This window comes from Sturnira hondurensis, unplaced genomic scaffold, assembly GCF_014824575.4.
Source record: "Sturnira hondurensis isolate 20B ecotype Veracruz unplaced genomic scaffold, ASM1482457v3 Scaffold0005329, whole genome shotgun sequence".
NCBI lineage: Eukaryota > Metazoa > Chordata > Mammalia > Chiroptera > Phyllostomidae > Sturnira > Sturnira hondurensis.
Window position 1 is genome coordinate 59916 of NW_028077960.1, and position 23050 is coordinate 82965.

Here is a 23050-nt window from a genome sequence, read left to right on the forward strand (position 1 = left end):
TGGCCTGGTCTGAGCCTCTTTCCTGCTGCCCAGGTGCCTTCGGGGACTGCCAGCTCATTCTCTCTCTGGCTCTCGGCCCAGTCCCCTCCACCCCCAGATTGGCTGGTGTGGGAGGTGGTGCAGCTGGGCACGGGGCCAGACTACACGCCCATCCTCACCCTGCAGAGCCAGTTCTGGATTTGGAGGCTGCCCGAGGCTTTCCTGATCCCTGAGGTTTTGGCAGTGGGGGTGGGGAGGGAAACCAGCCCCTAACTGCTCAGGTCTCACCCGCCCCTGTCCCCAAAGGCCTGTCTGCCCGGAAGTCTGCAGGTGGATTCCCAGCCTCCCTCAGGGAGACTCATCACCAGCCTGGGAGGCAGGCACCTGCATCCCAGCAGAGGTCGGGAGCCCCACCTCTGCTAAGGACTAAGGACCAGGGTGGGGCCCTTAGTCCTAAGCTCTGGGAAACCATTAGTGGGCTCTAAGCCTTTAAGGGATTTTAAGCATTTGGAGATATAATCAGATTTGTGTCCTGAATAAGTCAGGCATGCTGCTGTGGGGGATTGGCTTGTGCTAGCAGACTGTTGGAAATGTGGAGAGGCCCAGGCTGTTGGTTTGGATGGGGGTGGTCATGGGGGCAGAGAGAGGCGCTGGAGACAGCAGAGTGCCATGCTGGGTAGCACTGAGGACACTGGCCCTCACCTGGCATGCCAGAGCTGTGGGGAGACCAGGAGCTCAGCCCAGCTCGGGTGTACAGTGTAGAGCCCACCAGAGACATCCAGTGGCCATGCCGGGGGGCAGCAGGACCCTCAGATGAGGTGCTCAGGAGAGAACGTGGGGCTCCTTGGCTCGGGGGCAGTGACCAAGTCCAGAGGGGCGGGCAGGCATCTGGAGGACAGTCGAGTGTAGCAGTTGGCCACGACCAAGCAGCAGGCAAGACAAACAGTAACAGCCAGACTGAGCCGGACGGGGAAGGCCACAGAGGAGGGCTGGGCAGAGGCCTCCTGTGTCCAGAGCCAGTGAAGGGCTGAGAAATGGTTAGGATGGGGTGGGGGCGTTGGCAGGGGAGTCACGACCTTGGCTGGAGCTGCATTGGGGCCAGCAAGGGGGCTGGAAAGATGAGCAGCTTCAGAGTGGACAGGACACCGAGAGACCCTAAGGCAGACAGTGCCAGGCACCCCAGCCAGCCCCACACCGGTGCCCATACTCAAGGGTTCTTTCAGTGACTTTATTCAAGGAGGAAGGGAGGACAGATGGGGCTGAGCTGAGCCCTGAGTCCCTGAACCTCCCAGCTCAGCCCCCACAGCAGGATCAGACGAAAGTCAGAGGGTGGGGACTGCAGCCCCCTGCCCCAGACAAGGTTGGGGACAGACAGGACCCAGGAATACCCACTGGTGTCCTCCAGGTTGTCCTCCGAGAGGGTGGTGGGCAAGCACCACCCGGGGTGGGGCTATTTGGGGGTACTGCCCCCCTTCTTGGGGGTGGTGGGCTTCTTGCTTTGCCAGAGGTGTCCCTGGATGGTGAAGGCATCCACACTCATGGACATGGTCTTGGCGGGGATCTGGGTGAAGCGCTTGCGGTCGGAGTTGTACTTGTAGATGCCCTCGACCATGGCAGGTGTGACCGTGCGGGGGCCGTAACCCGCCAGCCGAGACAGCTCCTCCGTCTCCCCTGACAGTGTATAGAGGGCCCGGAACTGGCAGCTAGAGTCCCGGAAGAGGATCAGGAAGTGGTTGGCCTTGCTCTTCTCAATTTCCTGGTGGGCAGGGGAGGCAGACCGTCAGCTAGCCCAACAAGGCCTCTGGCCCTCCTGCCAGCCCCCATCCCCACCCAGACTGACCTCGAGAACACGGTTCTTCTGCGGCTCGTTCACCTTGCCTGCCAGGCAGCAGTGCGACAGGGCGTTGTGGATGATGAACTTGTTGGATTTGGCACTGGGCTCCTTGTACAGCCGGGGACCTAAGGGGCAGGGTCGTCAGCAGAGGTAGCCGGGCCCCAGGTGGGGCCCAATGCAGCCCACCTGCAGCCCACTCACCTGTGTACTCGGGCACTGAAGCAGGGGAGGAGGCGTTGCTGCCATTCTCCCAATCACGCTCACGGCTGCCGGGCAGGCGGCTAGGGGACATGAGGCCTGATGGGGACGGAGCCCTGCAGGGAAGAGGGTGGGATGGAGATGCAGTTGGTGGGGGCAACACTGCCCAGCGTGCAGTGGGACCAGGAAGGGAGAGCCCGTAACCCTCAGCAGAGTGGGAGGTGCGTGTCCAGGCATTGCTCCCCAGCCTCAGGTGTGCTGACCCTTCCCTGCAGCTCAGAGGCCCAGCTGTTGGTCTGCTCCAGCAGGGGGACAGTACCCCCTCGGCACACGCCCTTCCAGCCCTACAGCGGCAGATACGCCTATTTCTGCCACGTCACCTGCAGAAGCTCACAGGCACACACAGGCTTGGAGAGGCTGCCTGCACAGGCCCAACTCACCGAGACGTGGGCCTCCTCACACCCAGGTGGTTGGAGGCCTCGTTGGCCACAGTGGACAGTGAGAGGGTGGACTGGGAGTAGACCTTGCTGAGCCGAGAACCTGGGGGCACAGTGCAGTGAGTCAGAAGCCGCCTGAAGGCCCCTTGCCCCCCGGAATGCCCAGTGGGGCTTTGCCTGACAGGCCCTCGCCCTGTGCAGAACCACATTCCTCTTGAAGTCCCCTCGGGAGGCAGGGCATTCTCACTGGAGACCCTAATTACCCATAGATGCCCACCTTTGCTGCTGCAATAGACCCAACCCCACCCCACAGGGGCTTACCAAGCAGGCCACGGGCTGGGCTTCGAGCCAGGGCCGAGTCGTCACAGCAACCAGAACGTGGCCTGGGGGCCCTCCGTCCACCCCGGCCAGGCCCTCCGGTCCCCAAGGCCCGCGGCCGCAGCACTTTGTCCAGGTCGTCCATCAGCTTCAGCTGGGCCCGGCGCTCATACTCAAGCCGTGTGAACTCTCCCCGCCGAGGGCCCACCTCCTCTTCAGCTGGGGCCCTGGTAGTGGGGGCCAGGGGGCCAGGGGCCAGTTCCTCTTGGGCCAGCCTGCAGGTGGAGGGAGTGAAGCAGTCAGACAGGTCATGGGGTCCCTGGGGCCAGGGTCCCTAGGGCCAGGTGGCCTCACCGTGCAGCCTCCTCTCTCCGCTGCTCTTTCTCGGTCTCCTGCCACTGTTTGCGCCGCTGCACCTCCTCTGCCCGCCGTTGCTGCCGCTCCAACAGGCTGGCCCGCTTCTGGGCCATCTCGTCCTCGGGCTTGTCTTCATTCTGGGGACAGGCGCTGAGTGAAGCTGGCTGCCTCTTCCCTCGCCCAGCGACCAGACTGGTCGTCTAACCAGTCAACCAGACTGCCAGCCACTCACCTGGCCCTTGGGTTTTGCGTTTGCCCTAAACACACTTAGTTGGCACCCAGTTTGTGCAGAGCCCCACATGCTGGGTGCCAGTGCATTGGGCTGGGCAGGCCTGGGCACTGCTTGCACAGGGCACTTAACCCAGCAGGGAGGACAGTCTGATAGCACCCCGGGCAGGCAACTACCAGTCTCCACTGCGGGGGGGGCACCAAGTGAGGCTCCCTGGGGGAGGCAGCCCAGAAAATGAGGAGGAGGACTTAACTGGGGGTGGGTGGGTGAGGAGCAGTCCACGCAGCAGGAACAGCACCAACAAAGGCCCTGAGGCCAGAACAAGCCCTGTGAGCCTGTGGCACAGCAGGGAGGCGGGGAGCAGCCAGGACGCCGCCGTGGGGTGAGCCACAGAAATGGTTTAGTTCTGAGGGCAAGGGGAGCCCCAGAGGGGCTTCAACGGGGCTGTGGCAAGGACCAGTCTGCACTTCCGGAAACTCCAGCGGCTCAGTTGTAAACCCCAAGGGATTTGTAGGGGGTGCAAAGGGTCAGCACAGACCAGTCAGGATGTGACTGCAGGTGTCCAGGTGAGACATGGTGGCCCAGGCTGGGGGGTGCCATGAGGAAGGGGAACTGGCCAGGCCGTTGGGAGGGAGACAGCAGAATGGGGAAGAGACGCCTGCCCTGTCTGTCCATTCTGTCCCTCACCCACCCATCTGCACACCTCCTCCTGGCTGTCTGCACATCCATCCAGCCCACCTGTCATCCATCTGGCTACACACACCTGGTCTGCCTGCCCACTCCCATGTGGCTATGCAGCACCCACCTGCCCACTCCATCCACTAGCTCCTTCTATCCGTCCATCCTTTGGAATGGCCTCTCCACCTGACCATGTGTCCACCTACCCTTGTACCCACTCCCTGACCAGCCAGCCTGCCCTCCCTCCCTCCCCTCCACCTACTAAGGTGGCTCACCTTATAGAAGAAGCCCAACCCGGTGCGGGGAACTCCTTCTGAAGATGCCTCTTCCTCTAAAGAATCATCAGCACCAGGGGGGCTCCCATCTCCCTCGTTCTCAGCCGACGGCTCCTCCAGGCTGCCCAGTGGGATCTCGATGAGGCCCGGCCTGGCCATGGGTTCCTCGGGAGGTGACCCCTCGGCCAGGAGGATGGAGGAGCGTGTCTGCACGGGCACCTGGCTCGGTGAGAACTTACGCAGGTGCGGCAGGCTGTCTACATCGTGGGGAGGCGTGAGCACCCTTGTCAGGGGTGCCAGGCGCAGCTCCGCCGGCCGAGTGTGCTTTGGGCTGCGGGGTGTTGGGCTGGGACCCGGTCCGGGGCTGCGCCGGGCAGCTGGGGCACGCCGTGCAGGGCTGGTGGATGCGGCTTTGGGACTCGTCGAGGGGACAGGGATGACCCATGCAGCAGGCGGTGGGGTGGGCCCGGGCACCTCAGGCGGGGCTAGGAGCCGCTGCTGCTGGTCCGTGAGCCGTTGCATGTCCCTCTGCAGTGAGCTAAGTGCGGCGCTCAGCTTGCTGACTGCCCGGTTGTAGTCCCCCACGCCCTCGGGAGGCAGCGGGCCCAGCTCTGGTGAGAAGGTCACTGCCTTGGGCCTCGGGGATGGCTCACCCTGGCCTTCGCCTGATGGCCGCTCCCCATCAGGGGCTGGCTCGGGGGCTGGCTCGGGCTCCGCCTCCGCCTCCCCACCAGCCTCCCGTGGCTGCACCTGCAGGAAAGCGCTCTTGCCCAGTCGCTGGCGGTGCTTGGCAAAGATGGCCTCTATCCGCCGCTTCTGAGCCTCAATGGCCCGCCGCTTCTCCTCCAACCGAGCTCCAAGCTCACTCATCTCTGAGCTCAGGGTCTCTGGCGCCATTGGGGTAGGCCCTGGGGACCCCGCTCCAGCCTCCGCCTCGGCCTTCACCAGCTGCTTCTTGCGTTCAGCAAAGCTGGTCATCTTCACTTCCGAGTTGCTGGCTGCTGGTGAGGAAGCCACCACCTTCGGGGAGCCCTCAGATCGGGCTGGTGGTTTCAGTACCTCCCCTGACAGGCAGGGAGACAGTTTTGAGGGGCCCTCAAGGTGAGGCAAGTAGACAGGTGCTCTGTCAGGTGGGTAGGAGGAGGCCAGTGGGGGTTTGGAGGGCCCCTCAGGCGAGTGGAGGTAGAAGCTGCCATCCGCAGCCCCGTCTGGGAGCAGCCGGGGCTCGGCACTGTGGATGATCTGCAGGGCCTCCTCGATGGTAGGCAGGTCGCCCAGCTCTGGTGGTTGGTGGGCGGGGGTCAGGGCTGGCACAGGGCGCGGGGGGCCCAGGCTGTCCGAGCTGACAGAGCGGAGCAAGACAGGGTCTCCCATGACGACATCCACGTCGCTGTCCAGGCCAAAGGGGGTGCTGAATGACACAGCCTGGGAAAGGGGGCGGCTGGGTGGCCAGAGGGAGGCATCAGCCCTGGGTCAAACCCCGGCCCCGCCCCAGCCTGGCCCCACCCTCTCCACTCCCGTGGGGGCCGGAGATGCCCTCACCTGAGCTGCCGGTTCCAGGCCTTGCTGAGGGCCTCCATGTGGGACATGGATGGGGAGGACTTCAGTGAGCCTGGGAGGGGTGGTGAGGGGTCACTCAGTAGTCACTAAGGGGGGCACTGGGGACCCTGGGTGGGGTTAGCCAGGGCAGGTCACTAGGTGAGTTGAGGATGGGTCTACATGTGGATAGATAGCTGGGGGCCACTCAGTGTTACTGGGAGTCCTGTTGAGCCACTGGGGAGGTCAGTGTGGGGTCTGAGTGTCACCATGTGCCAGAGGAACCCACGGGAGGAGTCAAAGGTGACAACATGAAGTCAGCTGGCACTTTGGGGGTGGTTTCCAGGTCCCCCCCACCCTCACCTGTGGATCCTCGAAGTGGGGACTGGGGGCCGCCAGGTGACAGGAGTGGGTGGCGGAAGTTGAAGACAGGAGAACTGCAAAAGACGCCTGTGAGCCATGGGACCCCCACCTCTCCCGCGGTAGGGCACAGGCACCCCCGAGTCCCAACCAGTGACCAGCCGGGAGGAGGGGCCCGTCATGGCTGGGGACACTCACCCAGTGGGAAGAGCGTACCTACTGCCACTGCTGCTCTGAGGTGTGGAGGCCTCCATGGCCTGCGGGGGGGCAGCTGCAGCAGAGAGAGGAGGGTCAGGCAGGGCACGGCCCCCCGCCCCCCACCCAGATCGAGCCAGTCCTCACCGTGGCCATCAGGAAGGCCCTTGCCCTGCACGAAGTCAGGTTTCAGCACCTCAAAGCACACGAACATCTCAGCCAGCAGCACCACCAGGTTGGTCTGGAGGCAGAAGGAGGGCTCAGCCCATGGGACCCATGGCCCCGGACGCCACCCTGGCCCACCAGACACTGAGGTGGCCTCACCTTCAGGGGCGGCGGCACATAAAGCAGGTCCTCGAGGGACAGCGGGCAGCCTCGAGGAAGGCGGGAGGCGCAGAAATCCTGCACCAGCTGCAGGTTGTACAGGCTGTCAGCCACGGACATGGGGTCCTTGAGGCACACCTCTGCAGGGACAGAGGCTGGTCTGGGGGCGGGCAGGGGCTCCAGACGAGGGAGCCCCACTGTGGACCCGGGGCCAAGCACCCTCCGGGAGGTGGACCCTGGGACAGGCTGCTCCCCAGGTCCCTGTATCTGTTGCTGCCAACGTCTAGGACACTAGTCCCCAAGGAACTCAATGCACAAAGCTCATCCTGGTTTCCCTGCACCTTTCAGGGCGCCCAACATCTGAGATGATCTTCTGGGTGAACTTACTGTCTTTCTGCCCAACCTAGGATGTGAGCCACCTGAGGTCTGTATCGTTCATTCTCACTGGATCCCTGGCCTCTAAAATGGAGCCTGGCACACAATTCACACTAGAAGCATTTGCTGCAGGAATGAATCCTATGAAGTGCAGAGAGGTTTAGACACTTATGTGACATCACACAGCTATCTAGGGAACAGAGAGGTTTAAACCCAGGCTTGCTGTTTCTGGAAGCTGCGCTCATAATGATGGCACTGGCCTGGGAACAGTCTTGGGACACTGGGCTCCGGAGAGCAGGGTCTGGCCCATGCCTGGTTACTCACCCTCAAGTCGCAATAGCTGGGGACAATAGCAGTGGATTGTGGCGGCCAGTGCAGCCCCATTGGCCAGGTCCTGGAGGCCAGTCACATTGGGAAAGCAGGGGGCACATCTGGCCACAGTACGGTCCTTTCGGTATCGGATCTGTAGGTAGGAGCCAGGTCAAGTCAGAGGTCAGGCTGGCCCCCAGGTCAGTGATCATGCAGGCTGGGCAGGGAGGCCTGGGGTTTCCGCCATGAGGGGGCATGAAGCCAGGGGTCCCAGAGCCAGAGTGAGGGCCAGCCTGGAGTGGGGGAAGGGCAGCAGCGAGGCAGAGGAGGTGTCTCTGAGCAGCCAGGCCAGCAGTGGGGGGCTAGGGCAGGGGCTCCTGGGACCCTGGGGTGGGGGATACGTTACCATGGGGGGTTTGCTCCCCGACTCCTTCAAACAGAAGGCAATTGCGTGCTGGGGGGAGAGGAGCAGCCATCAGCGGGATGGGAGGGGTGCTGACTCGCTGGGCACCCAAGCACACCTCCGGGAGTAGGAAGGAAAGCCCTAAGCCCTCTCCCGAGCCCGTGGCCATCCAGTGCCCTGCCTGCACTCTGGCCGGCTTTGGGGATCCCAGCTCCTCCCAGCCTGGAGGGACCCCACAGAGCAGCCTCCATGCAGGGAATCCTCCCCTCACAGAAGACCCAGGCCCCAGCTCGGGAGGGGATGCAGAGGAAGCAGGCAGGCAGAAGAGGAGGCACCCCCAACCCAGGCCCCAGGAGTGAGAAAAGGCAGGGGACCCTCTCCAGCCCAAAGCCTCCTCCCTCCACAGGCAGCTGTCCCTTTCCCCTTGTCATGCTTTTGGAAGGGGCACTTCCCACCCCCCAAAAGCTGGCATCTCTCCTAGGGAAGCTGAAGTCTCAGGAAGGATCGACCACCTGGGTGTAAGGCCTTCCTTTTGGCTAGGAGGGGTCTTGTCCATGTGCCTGGCCATTCAGGGCAGGGCCATGTGTCTGCTGGGCTGGAGTCCTCCCTTCAGAAACTCCTGGGGACTCCCCACCTCTGGGCTCAGTGGACCAGCTAAGGGAGCGATACCCTCCTGACTGTGGGAGGGGAGGTTCCTTCTGTCAGGTAACTGAGCAGGGTCCACCCTCTCAGTGAACACTGGAGACACCCCCATCGGTTCGTGGGGGCCTTCTGTCTGTCCCCCAGGGCTGGGGGTCATGCCTCCTTTGCTCACAGCTGGGGGGGGGGGCGGTAGGAGAAGGAGTAAACAGGCAGACAGACACAGAGCGACAGGCAGGGCAGGCAGACGGGGCAGAGATGGCCCCACTTACAGGAACCAGCTTCCAGTACCAGCGGGTGGGGCACTGACGCCAGAGGCAGAGAGATGAGAGGGGCGGGCAGGGGGGAGGGGGCGGGATGGGGGAGAGAGAGAGTCACCTCCAACGGCCTCAGTGCACAAAGGGCCATGAGGTCCGGCCCCCCCGCCCACCCNGGGGCGGGATGGGGGAGAGAGAGAGTCACCTCCAACGGCCTCAGTGCACAAAGGGCCATGAGGTCCGCCCGCCCCGCCCACCCGGCCTCTGACCGTCCTTTCGTCTATCCATCGCCTTTGTCTCACCGAGGGCTGCGCTGGGGCCGCCCCATCTGCAGGGGCTGCGGGAGATGCTCTTTGGCCTGCTTCCTGCTCCGTCTTCTCTTGCAGCCGCCGGATCGTCTGGGGGAACCAGCAGAGGGCAGCACTGTGGTCACTGGGCGATGCTGCCCCCCAGCCCACCCTGGCTTAACCCCACCGTGGCCTAACCCTAACCCTACCTACCGTGTCCACCCAGAAAAGGAGCTTGTGCTCCAAGCTGGTCAGGGCCAAAGGACCAGGCGGTGTCTTTGTCCATTCTAAGGCGAAGGCCACCATGAGGGCGTCGATGACGGCTAGGTGGGCTCCCTGCGGGAACAAGGACTGAAGGGTGAGACCAGAACAGAATCAAGAGGAAGAATCTGGAAGTGGGAGGGGCTTGAGAGTGGGGCCTTAGGAAAGCAACCAGGAGAGGGGTTCTGACAGAGCTACTTCCTGGTGGGCTGGCTTTGAGGTCACACACTAGGTCTTAGGATCTGGTGGGCCCTGTAGGCCAGTTCTCAAAGGCCACAGTAGTATCTTTTGGAAGGAGCCAAGCCTGGTGGGAGGAGCCACACCTGGTGGGAGGAGCCAGGCATGGTGGGTGGGGCTTACCATGAGGATAGGCTGGTGTCGCAGGTCAGCCTCCTGCACAGGGCGTTCCGGCAGTGCAGGCACCGTGCCCCTCCGTGCCAGCAGGGCCAGCAGTGCAGAGGGGCTGGGGGGTGTCTCGAGCTGTGGCAGCGCCTGCCTCCAGGCCCGGCAGTACAGCTCGGCTGAGAGCAGCAACCGGGTCACCGGGGGCTTCACGTGCTCCTGCGCATACTGGTCGGTGTAGAACGGCTCCCATAGCTCCGAGGGCACATGCTCTGTGCAGGGGGGGGCGGGGGGCAGGTCAGGCAGCCAGAACCAGCCAACCACACCCACACCGTCACTCGGCTACAGTTAAGGGGGGCTCTGGGCCAGGGAGGATGGCACCGGGAGAGAAGACACAAGTGTGGAGGAGTTTGCCAGAGGAAGGGCTGATGGTGCTCCAGATGCACGGGAAGGAAGAGTGCACAAGAGCACGTGGGGAGAGAGCCATTACAATGCCATATTGCTTAATCACCCATGCTGGTGCCCCACAACACCCCATTAGGCTCATTTACACCTTAATGCAACCCTGGAGACCACCTACCTCAAGCCACACTGTGAGGCAGCAGTAGAGCCAGCCTTCACCACCAGACCTTTAGTAGATTTTACACCCTCTCAGCTCAGATTTGGGGGATGGCTGGCAGGACACCCAGTGGGGGCGGTGGACAGACTGCAGACACTTTGGGGGTGTGCAAACTTGGTGACTGAAAGGAGGATGTGGAGGGAGGTGCTGGGGCCCATGGGGAAAAAGGGGTGGTGACTGGGGTGGGGGTGAGGGTTCAGGGGCCCAGTATGAGGGGCTGGGGCTTAGGAGAGCAGTGGGGTCCTGTCACAGACGCAGCCTTGGGCACCCTGAAGACTAGGAAGAGGCTTGAGGAAGCCCCACAAGGGGCGGGGCCTCAAGTAGGACCCAAGGGTGGAGAGGAGAGAGATCAGAATAAGCTGCCAGAAAAATCCAGGAAGGCCAAGGAAGAGGTCACGAAGGCCAGTGTGGGGGTTCTTCCGGGGAGGCCACACTCATTCCAGTCAGAGAAGCTGTTTTGTATACTGGGGTTCCCCATGTGTTTGAAAGAGTCGGGGCAGGATTCTATCACTTGGAACATTTGAATGTGACCAGACCTTCCCCGGTGTCTCTTGTCTCAGCCACACTCCCAGATATCTCCTACCCACAAGGACCCAGGCATCCTTGCCTTCAGTCCCTCCCAGGCTAGGCTCTCTCCCCACCCCCTAAAATCATACTTGACCTTCTCACTTAATGCCCCACCCCAGTGGAGAGTTGTGCCTACTCCCTGCCCCTCCCAGCTCAGCTCCTTGAAAGGAGAGTTCTCCAGCCTTCGCTTCCTTCCTGCCTACCCCACCCCAGCCTCCCCAGCCTGGCTCCTGCCCTTCCAGGTCCCTGCCTCCTCAAGGCCAGCAGTGGCCACCCAGTGCACAATCACAGCCTGTGTGTTGCCTGGGCTCTCTGCCCGGGACCTTATCCTTCCGGAAGCCATCCTCCCCTTGACATCTTCCAGGTTCCCACCACTCAGACCAGGGCCCTGCACACCTGCCCCCTCAAGGCAGAGCTCCTGACAGCTGTCTCGGTGGCCTTGTAAACGGACATGTCAACCCCCCACACATATATGATGGCTTCCACTGCTGTCTGAGCACCCACCGTGGTCTTGGCAACTCCCATAATCCTTAGCATCTTGCTCTAAACCTGCTCCTCTGTTCCCATCGCAGTGAAAAATCACCATCCCTCCTTCACTCTCCTCCTCCAACATGCAGTCAACTTCGACCTCCTGGCATCTTTCAAAGCCAAACCCTCCTCCCTGTCCCTCCAGCTCCTACTCATTTCCATTGGCAAAAACGGAACAAGTTTCTTTTCGGCAGGACTTGTCAGGGCCTTCGAAATGAAACTGTGAGGTGAGATGTTGCCACCGATGGCTAATGTTTACCAAGCACTTCCTCTATCCCCAAGTCTCCACCTCTGCTCTGTTGGCACTTGGGGCTGGACAAGTCTTTGTGTTCACCTGGGGGTGGGGCAGGCTGTCCCGGGTTGTAAAGTGTTGAGCAGAGTCCCTGGTCTCTGGTGGCCAGGAGCACCTTCCTCCCAAGGAGCCACAACCGACAGTGCCTCAGACAGTGCCAGTGTCCCTGAGAGCCGAGATCCACCAGCGCTCTGTGCCACACACTGTTTGTGACGCGCCGACTGCAGAGCAGGGCCTGCCCGAGGGAACACAGTGCGAGCCACATGCGTGGTTTTAGATGTTCCGGGAGCCACGATGAAAAAGTAGAAACGAGCAATGTTCGTTTCGTAGTCTTTTCAACCTAACGCACAGTTGACCCTTGAACATGGGTTTGAACCAGATGAGCCCATGCACATGTGGATTTTCCCCAGTAAATCCTGTAAAAGTATCTTCTCCTTCTCATGATTTTCTGAATTCCATTTTCTTTTCTCTAGTTCACTTCACTGCAAGAACACAGCATGGGATATGTAGAACACGCAAAAACGTGTGTGAGTCCACTGTTGTTGTTGGTAAGGTCAACAGCAGGCTCTTTGTAGTTAAGTTCTGGGGGGGGTCAGAAGTCACACACGGGTTTTCAACTGTGCGGGGCAGCAGGGGAGAGTCAGCGCCCCAGCCCCTGTGTTGTTCAAGGGTCCCCTGGACACCCGACATGGTGTCCTTCCAACATGTAATCGATGTAGACACATCATTACTCTGCAGTTTCACATTCTGTTCCCATCTCAGGTCTCCAGACCCCACTGACCATGCCCCCCTGGTCCAACAGCCCTGGCTTGGCAGCTCGAAGCAGCGCTGACGGTGACCATGGTCACTGTCACATACTCAGTCACTTAGTCCCTACAGAACTGACATCCTGGTGCCCGTGGTACAGATGAGAAAACCAAGGCCCAGACCTGGGCCAGGGTTCACCAAAGCTCATGCAGCTAGCAAATGACAGAGCGGACATGGACCCAGTTTCCCTGTGCATCACGTTGGCTTTCTGAAGGCATAAGAGACTGCATGTGCTGTTTCTCAAACTTACTTAACAATGGCACCCCTCCATCTTATCTCTGAACTAGAGTTCTGTGGAGCCGCCCGCCTGCCGTGCTGCCCGGCCTCCCCACATCTGTGCCTTGCCATCTCCAGAACTACCCCTGCTCCAACCACGATCCCCCTGGGCACACACTTGCATGTGTGATCTCATCGCACCAGTCTTCAAACACTTTCCACAACCCCCCAGTGCCCTCAGATGGTCACCCATGGCCTGAGAGGCCCTCCTCCGTCTCATGTGCCTCCTTCATCCCGCCCTCCCGAGGTACCCACCAGGACCCCCATCTCCTTCTCCTGGTTGGTCCATACCCCATGCCTTACTCAGCACATGTGATCCCCTCCCCTGGGCAAACTCCTACACATACTTCGAGGTTCAAGCCCTCCTTCTGGGGTGCCTCCCCTTTCCTCCCCTCCCTGGGTGATTCTAGGAATATCCTCCCTGCTGGAGCCCTGTTGCATCCCTGCTCAAGGCAGGGACAGTCCGGTTTCACGTCCCAAGGGCCACTCTCCCTCCTCAACCCCCAGTCCAGCCTGGGTGCCCAACACTGGCCTGGAACCCAAAGGCATCAGTCAAGAGTCTCAGAGTTTGTGAACCAAGTCGAGTTCTGCCCCCTCTCAGGGTCTGTGCCCCACCTTCCTCAGCCCACTCTGTTTAGTGAAGGTGGGTGGGAAACTGGTGGAAACTGACCTTTGGGGAGGGTGTCTATACGGCACAAGAGGCTGGATCTAAGTAAGAGTCACTGCATCTGCTAGGAGGACTTCGCTTTCCTTTCTGTGGCATGGGATAGTGATTTCTGCTGTCCCCTGGCCAGGGGACGATGAACACTGTTCATTATTAATAAAGTCAGCACACCGGTGCCAGCAGCAGTAGCACCAAGCATGTCCTGTGTGCCAGGCACGGTGGGGAGAATTCTGCGGTAGCGCCCTCTCCTCTGCCCACCAGCCTCCTGGTGAAGAAGGTACCAACTGGGATCCCGCTCACTCGTGTACTGTCCCAGCCCACTTGCAAATGGACCAATAGGTGAAGGAACGCCTTCTTTTACTGAGGGGGAAATGGGAGCTTCGAGAACTGAGACCGCCCGCAGTCTGGTGGAGCTAGGACTCGAACCCAGCTCCGATTCCCGAGGTGAGCCCTGTGGGGCCTCAGAACCTGGAGTGTGAGGGGCCGAGGCTACCTGAGCCTCTCCCCAGCAACCGCCTTCCCTCCTCAAGCAGATCCTCAGGGGCGAAGAGGCCCTGTGTGCAAGGGTGCAGGGAGAGAGACTGCGAGAGAGACAGGCTCGGGCGGCTCTGGGAGTCGGACTGCTATCACAGAGACCCACGCCCAGAACAGGTTCATCTGGGAAGGCCACTGAGGGAGGATGGGCTGTGCCCAGCTGGTGCCAGGACCGGTGGGTGGGCAGGGCGTCCCCTGAGGAAGGCCCAGTCCTTAATTAACCCCACCTTCCCCATGGCCAGGCTCTGACTCCCAGCTCTGACATGTGGCCCTGACTGATCCTGCCCGGGGCCTCCAATCCTGGGGACCCACCGCCATCCTCCCCTCTCCGGGTGGTCTGACTTCTTCACACAAGTGGGCCTGCGCCTGGGCCCCTGCCGCGGGCAATCTTGGACAAGCTATTTCCCTTCCACTGGGCTCGCCCGCCTCCTAGGCAAAACGAGGCAATAAGTCACAGCTGCCAGCCCTGGCCGGGGCCGTGGAGGCGAAAGAGAGGGTCTCCGGAGCTCCCCGCGCCGCCCGCAGCGCAGGCGGGGCCGACGCGGGGTGTGCGTCCGGGCCTCGGGGTGTGGGTCCTGGGTGTGAGTTGGGAGTCCTCGCGCGCGTGATGCGAGTGTGTAAAGGGGAGGAGAGCAAGGCCGGCCCTGGAGACCCCAGGCGGCCTGTAGGCACCTCCCCGCTCACCTGGGGCCCGCGACGCCGGGGTCCTGGCGCGGAGCTGGGCCGCTGGCCCCACCCCCACCGCGCTCCCGCAGCCGGGCGACCAAAGTCCAACGCCCGGGCCGAGCCGCAAACCCAGAGCCCGGGAACCTGGGCGGCCCGCCCTATTGTTCCCACGACCTCGACCTCCCAGGCCCGCCCCCCGCACCTGTCGCCCCCCAGAGGATACCTGCGCCCCCGAACGCGGCCCGCAGCACCCACGCCAGGCTGGCCGCCGCCTTAGCCCGCGAGAAATCGTACTGGTCCAGCGACTTGATCTCGGGGACCAGGAAGGTCCTCCGCAGCGGCCCGGGCCCGGGGGGCGCCGCCTCCACCATGGCGCTGCCGGGGCTGCCGGCGCCGGCTCCGTGCTCGCTCCGGCTGGGCTGCGCTGCGCGGCGCTCGCACCCGGGCCGCCGCGGAGCCAGGTGCGGCGGCTAGCGTTCGCGACGCTGCGTCGGCCCCGCCCCGGGGCGGAGCCCAGGTGCGCCCCGCCCCCAGGCCGGTGCCCGCGCCTCTCCCGGGCCTTCGCCGCAGGGTGGGGTGGGGAGCCTTCGGAGGAGTGTGTGTGCGCGTGCACGTGTGTGCGCGTGTGTTCGTGTGAACGCACTGGAGAGGATGAGGGACCATCTGTTTCTGACTGTGCGTGCTGGCCCGAGTGTGTACCCTTAGATGCGAGTGTGAGCATGTGTGTGGGTGCACCTGTTTCTGGTAGTGTGTTGCGAGCTCACAAGAATGTGTGTATTAGCATCTCCACGTGTCACTGACTGTGTGTAGGTGCCGAATGAGTGTGTGTGAGGATGTCTGCGGGCGCGCACAAATATGTTTTCCACGTGTTGCGTGTATGAGGGCCTGCATTGTGTAGGTAGGTGTCTGTCCTGAGGGTGTGGGAGTGGTGAGTGTGTGTGTCTGTGTCTCGTCAGTAGCTCGTCAGTAGCTCGTGAGTTTGTGTATTTGTGAACACGCAAATGTACTTGTGTTCTGTACCGGGGTGTGGTGAAGGGCAGTGAAGGGATGTGTGGCAGATGCTGGAAGTGTATACTTGAGACTGTTTGTGTCTGTGTGTGTTCGCGTGGCTATTACTGGGTGTAATTGCGAATGTCCGAATGTGTATTTCTGGTTTCAACAGAATTTGCCGGGGGCTCCAACAGTATGTAGTGGGGGGTATTTGTATGTGAGAGTCTCAGTGTGGTGAGTGCATGTGGGGAGCACCTTTGGAGTGTATCTTTATGCATCATGAGTGTAGTTTTGTATGACTGTGTCTGAGTCTGTGGTGTCAGCCAGGTATGACGGTGTGTAAGCCATGGAAGTGGGTGTAACTGTAAGAGGGTCCATTTCTGGATGCACTTGTGAGAGTGCAAGTGTGCAGGTTTATTTAGGGACTGCATATTTGTGTAAGTACATTTGTGCGTGATAAGAGTCTGATTGTGTGTGTCAGTGTGGAGGCATGTGAATATAGTTGTGCACACATGCAAGTGTGTGCACATTACTGGATGTATTTGTAAGTGTCTGAGCCCCTATTTGTGGGTATTTGTCTAATAGTTGCTTGGGTTGCATTGTGCTTTTGCTGTGAAGCATCTGCTGCGTGTCTGCTGCTGCATGTAATAGTGAACACACAATGTTTGTATGTTAGGTCTCTGTGAGCCTGTATGTCCCGGTGTGCATGTCCAGCTATGGTTGCATGTGGATATAAGTGCACATGTGTTTGGGTTTGTTTCTGAGTGTGTTTGTGTGTAGGAAACTGGTGTTTGTATCTGTGTGAATTTGTGGATGTTACATGGGGCTGAGTGTGAGTGTGACAAGCTGCACACGCATGTGTGCCGGTTTTCTGAATGGAAATTGAGTGGCTGAACGTATCTCTTTACATTTGAGTGCATTTGTGGGTGTCTGGGTGTGCCTGGTTGTGGTACACAACAGCGGCGGTGTGTAGGCATGAGTGTGTAAGTTGTGCTTGAAATGGTCTGTAGGTGTAAGGTGGACATTGTGGGTGTCCAGCAGCATTAGTGCATCACATGAAAGTGCAACTGGGTGGGTGAATTCTGGGTTGGGGATGTGAGCGTGAGGCTGAGCGGCTGTAGCTGCAGCTGCAGAGGGATTTCCATCAACACGGAACAACGTGCATTTTCTCGACTACGTGAAATTCTGTAAGATGAGGAAGCACCATGGCCAGTGTTCCGAGGCCCCGTCCTGTGCCCGCCTCAGACGGTGGCCCCTAAGTGCCCCCCTTTGTAGGAAGGTCCAAGGCCCTGTCACATGCACTGCACAGGTGTGGTTGAGGCTGGGTCTCATGCTCCAGAGCGTGTGACCAGGCAGGGCTGGGTGTGCCCAGGGGAGGGGACCTGGGGTGTGTTCCCTCCTGTCTGGATGTGCCCGTGCAGGAGTGGGTGTGGGTGCACAAAGAGGCCTGTGTGCATGCATCTGAGCACATGTAAGGATGGGTGTGATGCACGTGCCCTGGCTCACGTCCCAGCCCGCTGGAAGACCTGGGCAAATTCTCTCCCCACTGGGCCTCAGTGTCCTCGTCTGTGGCATCGCTGGGGGGTCCGAGCTCCAGGCGTGGCGTCCTGGCACTGGTGGTGCCTGAGAGCATGGCATGAGAGCATGGCATGACCAGCCAGCTCACATGCATGTTTGCTTTTCCAGGGAAGGTTCTTACCACCCCTGTGGACCCAAAGACCAAATATAAGTAAGGGCAGTGCCCACTGCCCACCAGCATACACTCCCAGGGGGGCACGGCACACACTAAGACAGAGGTGTGAGCCTGGGACAGGCTCGTGGGCCCTCTGTGCTCTGGGCCAGGAGGGCCTGGGGTCAGTCGGCAGCGGAAGCTGGGCCTGTCCAACTCTGCCTGCGCCAGAGGCTTCATGGGCCCCTCCCCCACACCGGACCAACAGGAACTCCTGGCCCGGCTGGACCTCCCCACCCACATAGGGCAGCTGGAATCAGGTCCCACCTGCCCCGGAGGGCCTGCTCCTTGGGCCCAGGCAGGCGCAGTCACACAGGCTCCTCTGAGTGCACCCCTGGGCCCACCCCAACTCCTGGCCTCCTGCCCCCTTCCCCTTCTTAACCTGGGCTGCCTCGGGCTGTCATGCCTCCCAACACGCTAGGCCCTGGTCATGCAGCTGGGGAGCGGGTAGGCGGATGACTTAGAGCGTCTGTAGGCCAAGGCTTCAGAAATGGACTTGGGGGAGTGTAGAACAACACCTCCCGAATGGCCTGTACAGTTCTGTGTGTGTGTGTGTGTACTCCCAGAATCATACTAACAGGTGAGGATTTTTTAGGGTTTTTTGTGTCCAGCACAATCTCATTAACTCCTCACAACACCCCTCCCCGAGGAGACGGGAAGGAAGCTCTGAGCAAGAATCCCTGGGTCAGGGGTCCTCCGCCGAAGCACTACGCTGCCCTTCCGGCCTGAGCCTGCGTCTTCTCCAAATACCCTTGCCTCTCAGATGGGGTTGGGTGAGGCCAAGCAGGGGGGGCTGGAATCCCCTCTCTGTTCCTCCAGTCCACAGTGAGCTGCAGTGACAGGGTTCAGGTGTGGCCACTGGTTTTGCCCTCCCCTCCCACACAGAGTCCCGTGGTGGCCTCTGAAGTTCGGCCCTGGCTGGTGGCGTGGTAAACGGAGGGGTCACAGATTCGATTTCCCATGGGAGCACACGCCTGGGTTGTGCGTTAGGTCCCCTGTTGGGCTGCTGATCTATGTCCCTCTGCCATCCTTCCTTCTCTTCTCTCTAAAGTCAGAGAGCTGGTCCTCAGGTGAGGGTTAAGAGAATAATAATAATAAACAGAAAGGAATTTAGAGTTGTGAAATTAATCGTTCCTAGAGACTCGTGTCAGTAGTGTCCGCGTTCAAAAGTTAGTTGAAAAAGAAAAAGAAAAAGAAAAAGATGTAGTTTATTACTGACCCCCACGGATCTCTGGGAGACATTTCTGAAATATCGAACAAATAAACGAACGAACGGTCCCGTGCGCGCTCGGGGCTGCCTGTCCCGGTCCTTACGACACCTGCGCGGAGAGGCGATGAACCAACGCGGCAGAAGAGACCGCGTCGGCGAGGGGCGCGGCGTCCGGACCGCCGCGAGCAAAGAGCAGGGGGAGCGCGGCCGGCGGCCCAGCGGGGACGGGAGAGGGGAAAAGGGCCGGCGACGGGCCGGCACCGGGGGAAGGCCGGGCGCGGACGCCGGCGGGTCCGGGCAGCTGCGGGGCGGCGCAGTGCTCGTGGGGGAGCGGGGCGGTGGAAGGTTTCGGAGGGCTTCTCCGATTTTCCCCGGCGAAGGGATCGCTTTCTTTATTCCGGCCCACTAAGTGCAATAAACGCCCGTTTCCAGGCGCGGCATCACATGGAAAAAGAGGCGCACAGCGCCCTGACGGACGGGATGTGCGGGGCGCGCGGGGCCCGCTGCCGGCGCTCCCCATGGCCACAGCCAAGGCCGGGTGGCGGCCGCCACAGAACGGATACAGCGCCGGCGCATGGACCCGCGAACTAAACACACACTCCCGCGTCCAGGCGGATAGAAAGACTGGTCGAATTCATTAACAAATGAAGGACGAAACTGACCTGCAGAATTCCAAGTATGTTGCGTAAATACTCCGCCCTCGAGAAAGGGTGGGGCTTCACGTGGTGATTTCCTTCTAAAAGGCCCAGTTTGGAAAGACGGAGAAAGAGTCACTTTTCTGGGGACAAACCTGAAACACACTCTGCGTCCCCTGGCTCAGTGACCAAGGTCAGCACCCACAGCCATTATGAAGTTGACAGTGTACACCGTTGATGTGGTGTCATGAACACAGCTCGTTACCTCTGGGGACACCCTTCCCACAAACCCTGAGCAGCGGTGGGTCACTGACGGCCAGAGAAAGTCCCCCAGGGCGCTTGACAGCGAGCCAAAGCCACACAGACAAGAGAGGCCTAAGGAAATGTGACAACTGAGTATCGTGTGGGATCCTGGACTAGAGAAAAGACGCTCAGAGAAAACTGGAGAAATTTGGATAAAGCATGGTCTTTAGTAGATATTAATGTATCAGTATTGGTTCATAATTTGTAACAAATGTCTCATACTAGCAAAGATGTTACAAACAGGGGAGACTCTGCGTGTGTATGTGTGTGTGTTGGGGGAGAGAGTACATGAAAACTGTCTGTACTATCAATTTTTAAAAAATATTTTACTTATTACCCTAGCTGATGTGGCTCAGTGGATTGAGAGCTGGTCTGTGAACCAAAGTGTTGCTGGTTCGAGTCCCAGTCCCAGCACATGTCTGGGTTGCAGGCCAAGCCCCCAGTTGGGGGCCCATAAGAGGTAACCAGTTGATGTTTCTCTCCCTCTCTTTTGAGAGAGAGAAACATTGATGGCTTGCCTCTCACGTGGGCCCCCCACTGGGGACCAAACCCACATTCCAGGCGTGTGCTCTGACCAGGAGTCAAACCACTTACCATTTGCTTTGTGGCTCCACCAACTGAGCCGCACCAGTCAGGGCCTATCTGCTCTGTATTTCTCTAAATGTAAAACTGTTCCAAAAGTCTACTGATTAAAAAAAGATTTAAAAAAACATGCAAAACAGGACCCTAACAGTCGTAAAATGTCTGTGCTACGATATCACAACGTTTCTAAACAAAGTATTTTCTCTGCTTTCTCATGGGACAGGTGGTTCCCAGGCGACGACTTGGGGTGGCTCTTGAGCAGGGCTCCCCTCAGCCTTTGGACGTCAGGGGCCGGCTGTGCTTCGCAGGGGGTTGAACAGCATTCCTGACCTAAACCCACTGGGATGCCAACAGCATACCCTGCTTCAACTGTGACAACCAAATATGTCGGCAGCCGTCGCCCGCTGTCCCCCTGCGTGCTGAGTCCTTCTCCTGTTGAAAAGCACGTGCACATGCAGGGGACACAGTCACTCTGTGAAGCCACTGTGGAAAGAGGCATGTGTGTCTGTGAGCTTCAGCGCTGCCTCAAGGGTCCAGGTGTCTCTAGGACTGGTGTCCGGTGGGCCATGGCCTGGGGCACGCTTTGGGGGTAGAGAGAGTTGGAAAAAGGACTGACAGGTCTCACTGACTGGAGGGGCAGGAGGCAAGGACAGGAGGGAGGCATTTGGGAAGGTGCCCAGGTCTCCACCTTGTGCAGCTGGGTGGATGGCAGTGTCCTGTGCTGAGACGGGTGCAGGAGAGGAGGGGCTGGCTGGGTTGGGGAGGGAGGGATGGAGGGTGATGCGTCTTGCCTTGGACAGGTTGAGTTTCAGGTCCCAGAGGGACCAGGAGGAGAGCCGGAGCCCACGATCCCGAGCCCACACGTCCGCAGATGCGCGACGCCCCAGAGGGGAGCGCGGCCCCTTCGTCTCACACACGGATGCAGTGGGCCTTGGAAGCCACCACAACGCCCCCCAGCAGGTGGGTGGACACGTGGACTGGGCGACAGCGAACAATGGGACATCGTTCAGCACTAAAAACAAATGAGCTGTCAGGCTGTGAAAAGACATGAGGAAGCTTGAATGCATCTGACTGAGTGGAAGAAGCCAGCCCGACCAGGCCACGAGCTGAATGATGCCAGCTCAGTGGTGCCGTGACACTGAGTGGCCAAGGCGAGACTGTGGAGACTGCAAAAGCGTGGGTGGCTGCTGGGGCCAGGGGTCGGGGGGAGGGTGAACAGGTGGGGCTTCCGGCTCCTTGAAAGGACTCTGTAGAATACCCAAGTGATGAATGTTTGTCACAGCGCATTTATCTGAACCCACACAGTGGACAACTCCAGGATGAGCAGCAAGGTCAAGGACAGGGCTGGGTGACCCTAGTGCATCAGTGTGGGGTCAACTGTGTTAACAAAGGCACCATCTGGTGCAGGGTGTTGACAAAGGGGGAGGTTGTGCCTGTGTAGGGGCAGCAGTTCTATGCTAATTTTTGTTGTGAACCTAAAAGTGCTCTAAAAATAGTCTCTTGCCACACACACACACACACACACTCCTGCACACCCTCTGTCTCGCTGTTGGTCAGCAGAGAGATTATCTCGGCGTGCTGCTCTCCTTCGCACATCCTTGAGGGAAAGAAATGTTCTGTCCGTCAGCCCTTGCTGCCCTTCCCTCCCCTGGGAGGCGGAGTTCTTTGGGTGGACGGAAGTGAGGCAGGGACATCACAAGGAGGGAGACCAGACGAGGTGGCTGTAGGGAAGGAGGCTGCAGGACGCAGCATGGAGAGAAGGGGCTCTGGCTGCTCTGCAGTGTCAGGAGGCCCGTTGCAGCCCTGACCCGGAAGGCTTCTGGATCATCCCTTGAGCTCACTGCTGGGCCTGCTGGCCCTTGCAAGCCCCAAGGACACAGGGAAGGGGCATAAGGGAAAAAACAAATTACCCTGGAACTTTGGTGTCTCGAGATGCTCCAGTCCTATGAGACTCCGAGTCTCCGAGGCTCTGTGGCCCCAGGCTGTGCTGGTCTGGACCCGAGTGTCATCATCAGGGCGAGAGGGGACCTGTGGGCATCAGAGACACTGAGGCCCCTGGATCCTGAGACACAGGCTGAGGACAGAGCCTGGGGAGGAGCAACAGAGGAGGCGAGGGCTCCTGGAAGGTGCGATGGTCTCCAGATTCAGGACTGGCCTGGAGGGCAGATGCTCAGCAAGCACTCAGGGGAGCTACAGGGACAGAATGCTCAGCAGTGCCCTTGGGGAAAGCAGCCTCAGGGGTGTGCGTCTGGGGAAGCAGGGAGTCGGGTTGTGGAGTGAGTGAGATGAGGGGGCGGACTCGGCACCCAGCATCTCGCCTCTGACGCCCCTCTGCCCCTCCAGCCACCCTCCGTGCATTTCCTCTGACTCTTTCCAAAGCCGTTCTGCCCCCAGCCCCACCGCTCCCCCTCCTGAGGTCATCCCCTTGCACTCCTTTCCTTCCTTCTGTCTCCACTGAGGAGTGGTGGCTGTGTGAGAGATGAAAGGAATGTGGGCACCGCTAGTCCAAACTTTCACCCAGAGCTCACACAAGCCCCTCTGCAGCGTCTCTGTCTCCTCTTGCCCAGCCCATCCTTGATTCCTTCCATGAATAGGGAGCTCACTACTGTAAGATGCGGTGCCTTCTGGCTCTGCTGGATACAGTGTTGTTCCTTCAGCAGAGTATTCCCCTAGTGGGATTAGCTCAATTCATGCTTGTGGAATCTGTTTCACTGCCACTCTCCACATTTTCCAGCTTTCGTATTAAATTATGTATGCTAGACATAAAGACAATTGCCAAGGTGTAGCAATGCAGGTTTTCATTTAGAGTACATTAATTAGTAGAGAACACATTAATTGATTGCTCCATGCTAGGAGCCAGAGCTACAAACTGGCCAAAGACAGACAGTCTCTCTCCTCACAGAGCCTCTGTTCTAGTGGGAACGCGGACGCTGAACAGCCAAAGACACCGCCACTTACCTGCAGCCGTGGTGAGGGCACTGGGAGGGACAGGTGTCAGGGAAGTACAGACAGGTAACCCGTCCAACGAGACAGTCCCGATGTGTGTTCAATGATT

At 59.9% G+C, this 23050-nt stretch overlaps 1 protein-coding gene across 10 annotated transcripts; it reads right to left on the reverse strand.

Moving 5' to 3' along the window:
- Positions 1-1191: 1191 nt before the first annotated feature.
- On the reverse strand, positions 1192-15037 carry CAMSAP3 (calmodulin regulated spectrin associated protein family member 3). 10 transcript variants are annotated; one of them, XM_037046930.1, is made up of 19 exons: positions 14770-15037; positions 9612-9865; positions 9204-9326; positions 9006-9101; positions 8719-8751; positions 7811-7858; positions 7420-7558; positions 6721-6860; positions 6544-6637; positions 6418-6472; positions 6205-6278; positions 5848-5917; positions 4306-5746; positions 3121-3260; positions 2770-3041; positions 2452-2551; positions 2015-2127; positions 1820-1938; positions 1192-1735 (listed from the first exon to the last, which is right to left on the reverse strand). In XM_037046930.1, exons 1-19 carry the CDS (start codon positions 14915-14917, stop codon positions 1430-1432), a joined length of 3765 nt encoding a protein of 1254 aa, XP_036902825.1. In that variant the 5' UTR covers positions 14918-15037; the 3' UTR covers positions 1192-1429. The 10 variants fall into 10 exon arrangements, with proteins under 10 accessions (XP_036902825.1, XP_036902823.1, XP_036902824.1 ...); XM_037046928.1 differs by having other exon boundaries at positions 6400-6472; XM_037046929.1 differs by having other exon boundaries at positions 9204-9341.
- Between the last annotated feature and the right edge of the window lie 8013 nt (positions 15038-23050).

What these genes read in the sequence shown, in the direction of transcription:
- CAMSAP3 (XM_037046927.1), bottom strand. Translation starts at nt 14,917, where the DNA reads ATGGTGGAGGCGGCGCCCCCCGGGCCCGGGCCGCTGCGGAGGACCTTC. An exon ending in GGCCGCGTTCGGGGGCGCAG is followed by an intron (nt 9,866 to 14,769) that starts GTATCCTCTGGG and finishes CCCCCTGCACAG; the next exon opens with AGCATGTGCCCTCGGAGCTA. An exon ending in AGGTACGCTCTTCCCACTGG is followed by an intron (nt 6,279 to 6,399) that starts GTGAGTGTCCCC and finishes CGTCTTTTGCAG; the next exon opens with TTCTCCTGTCTTCAACTTCC.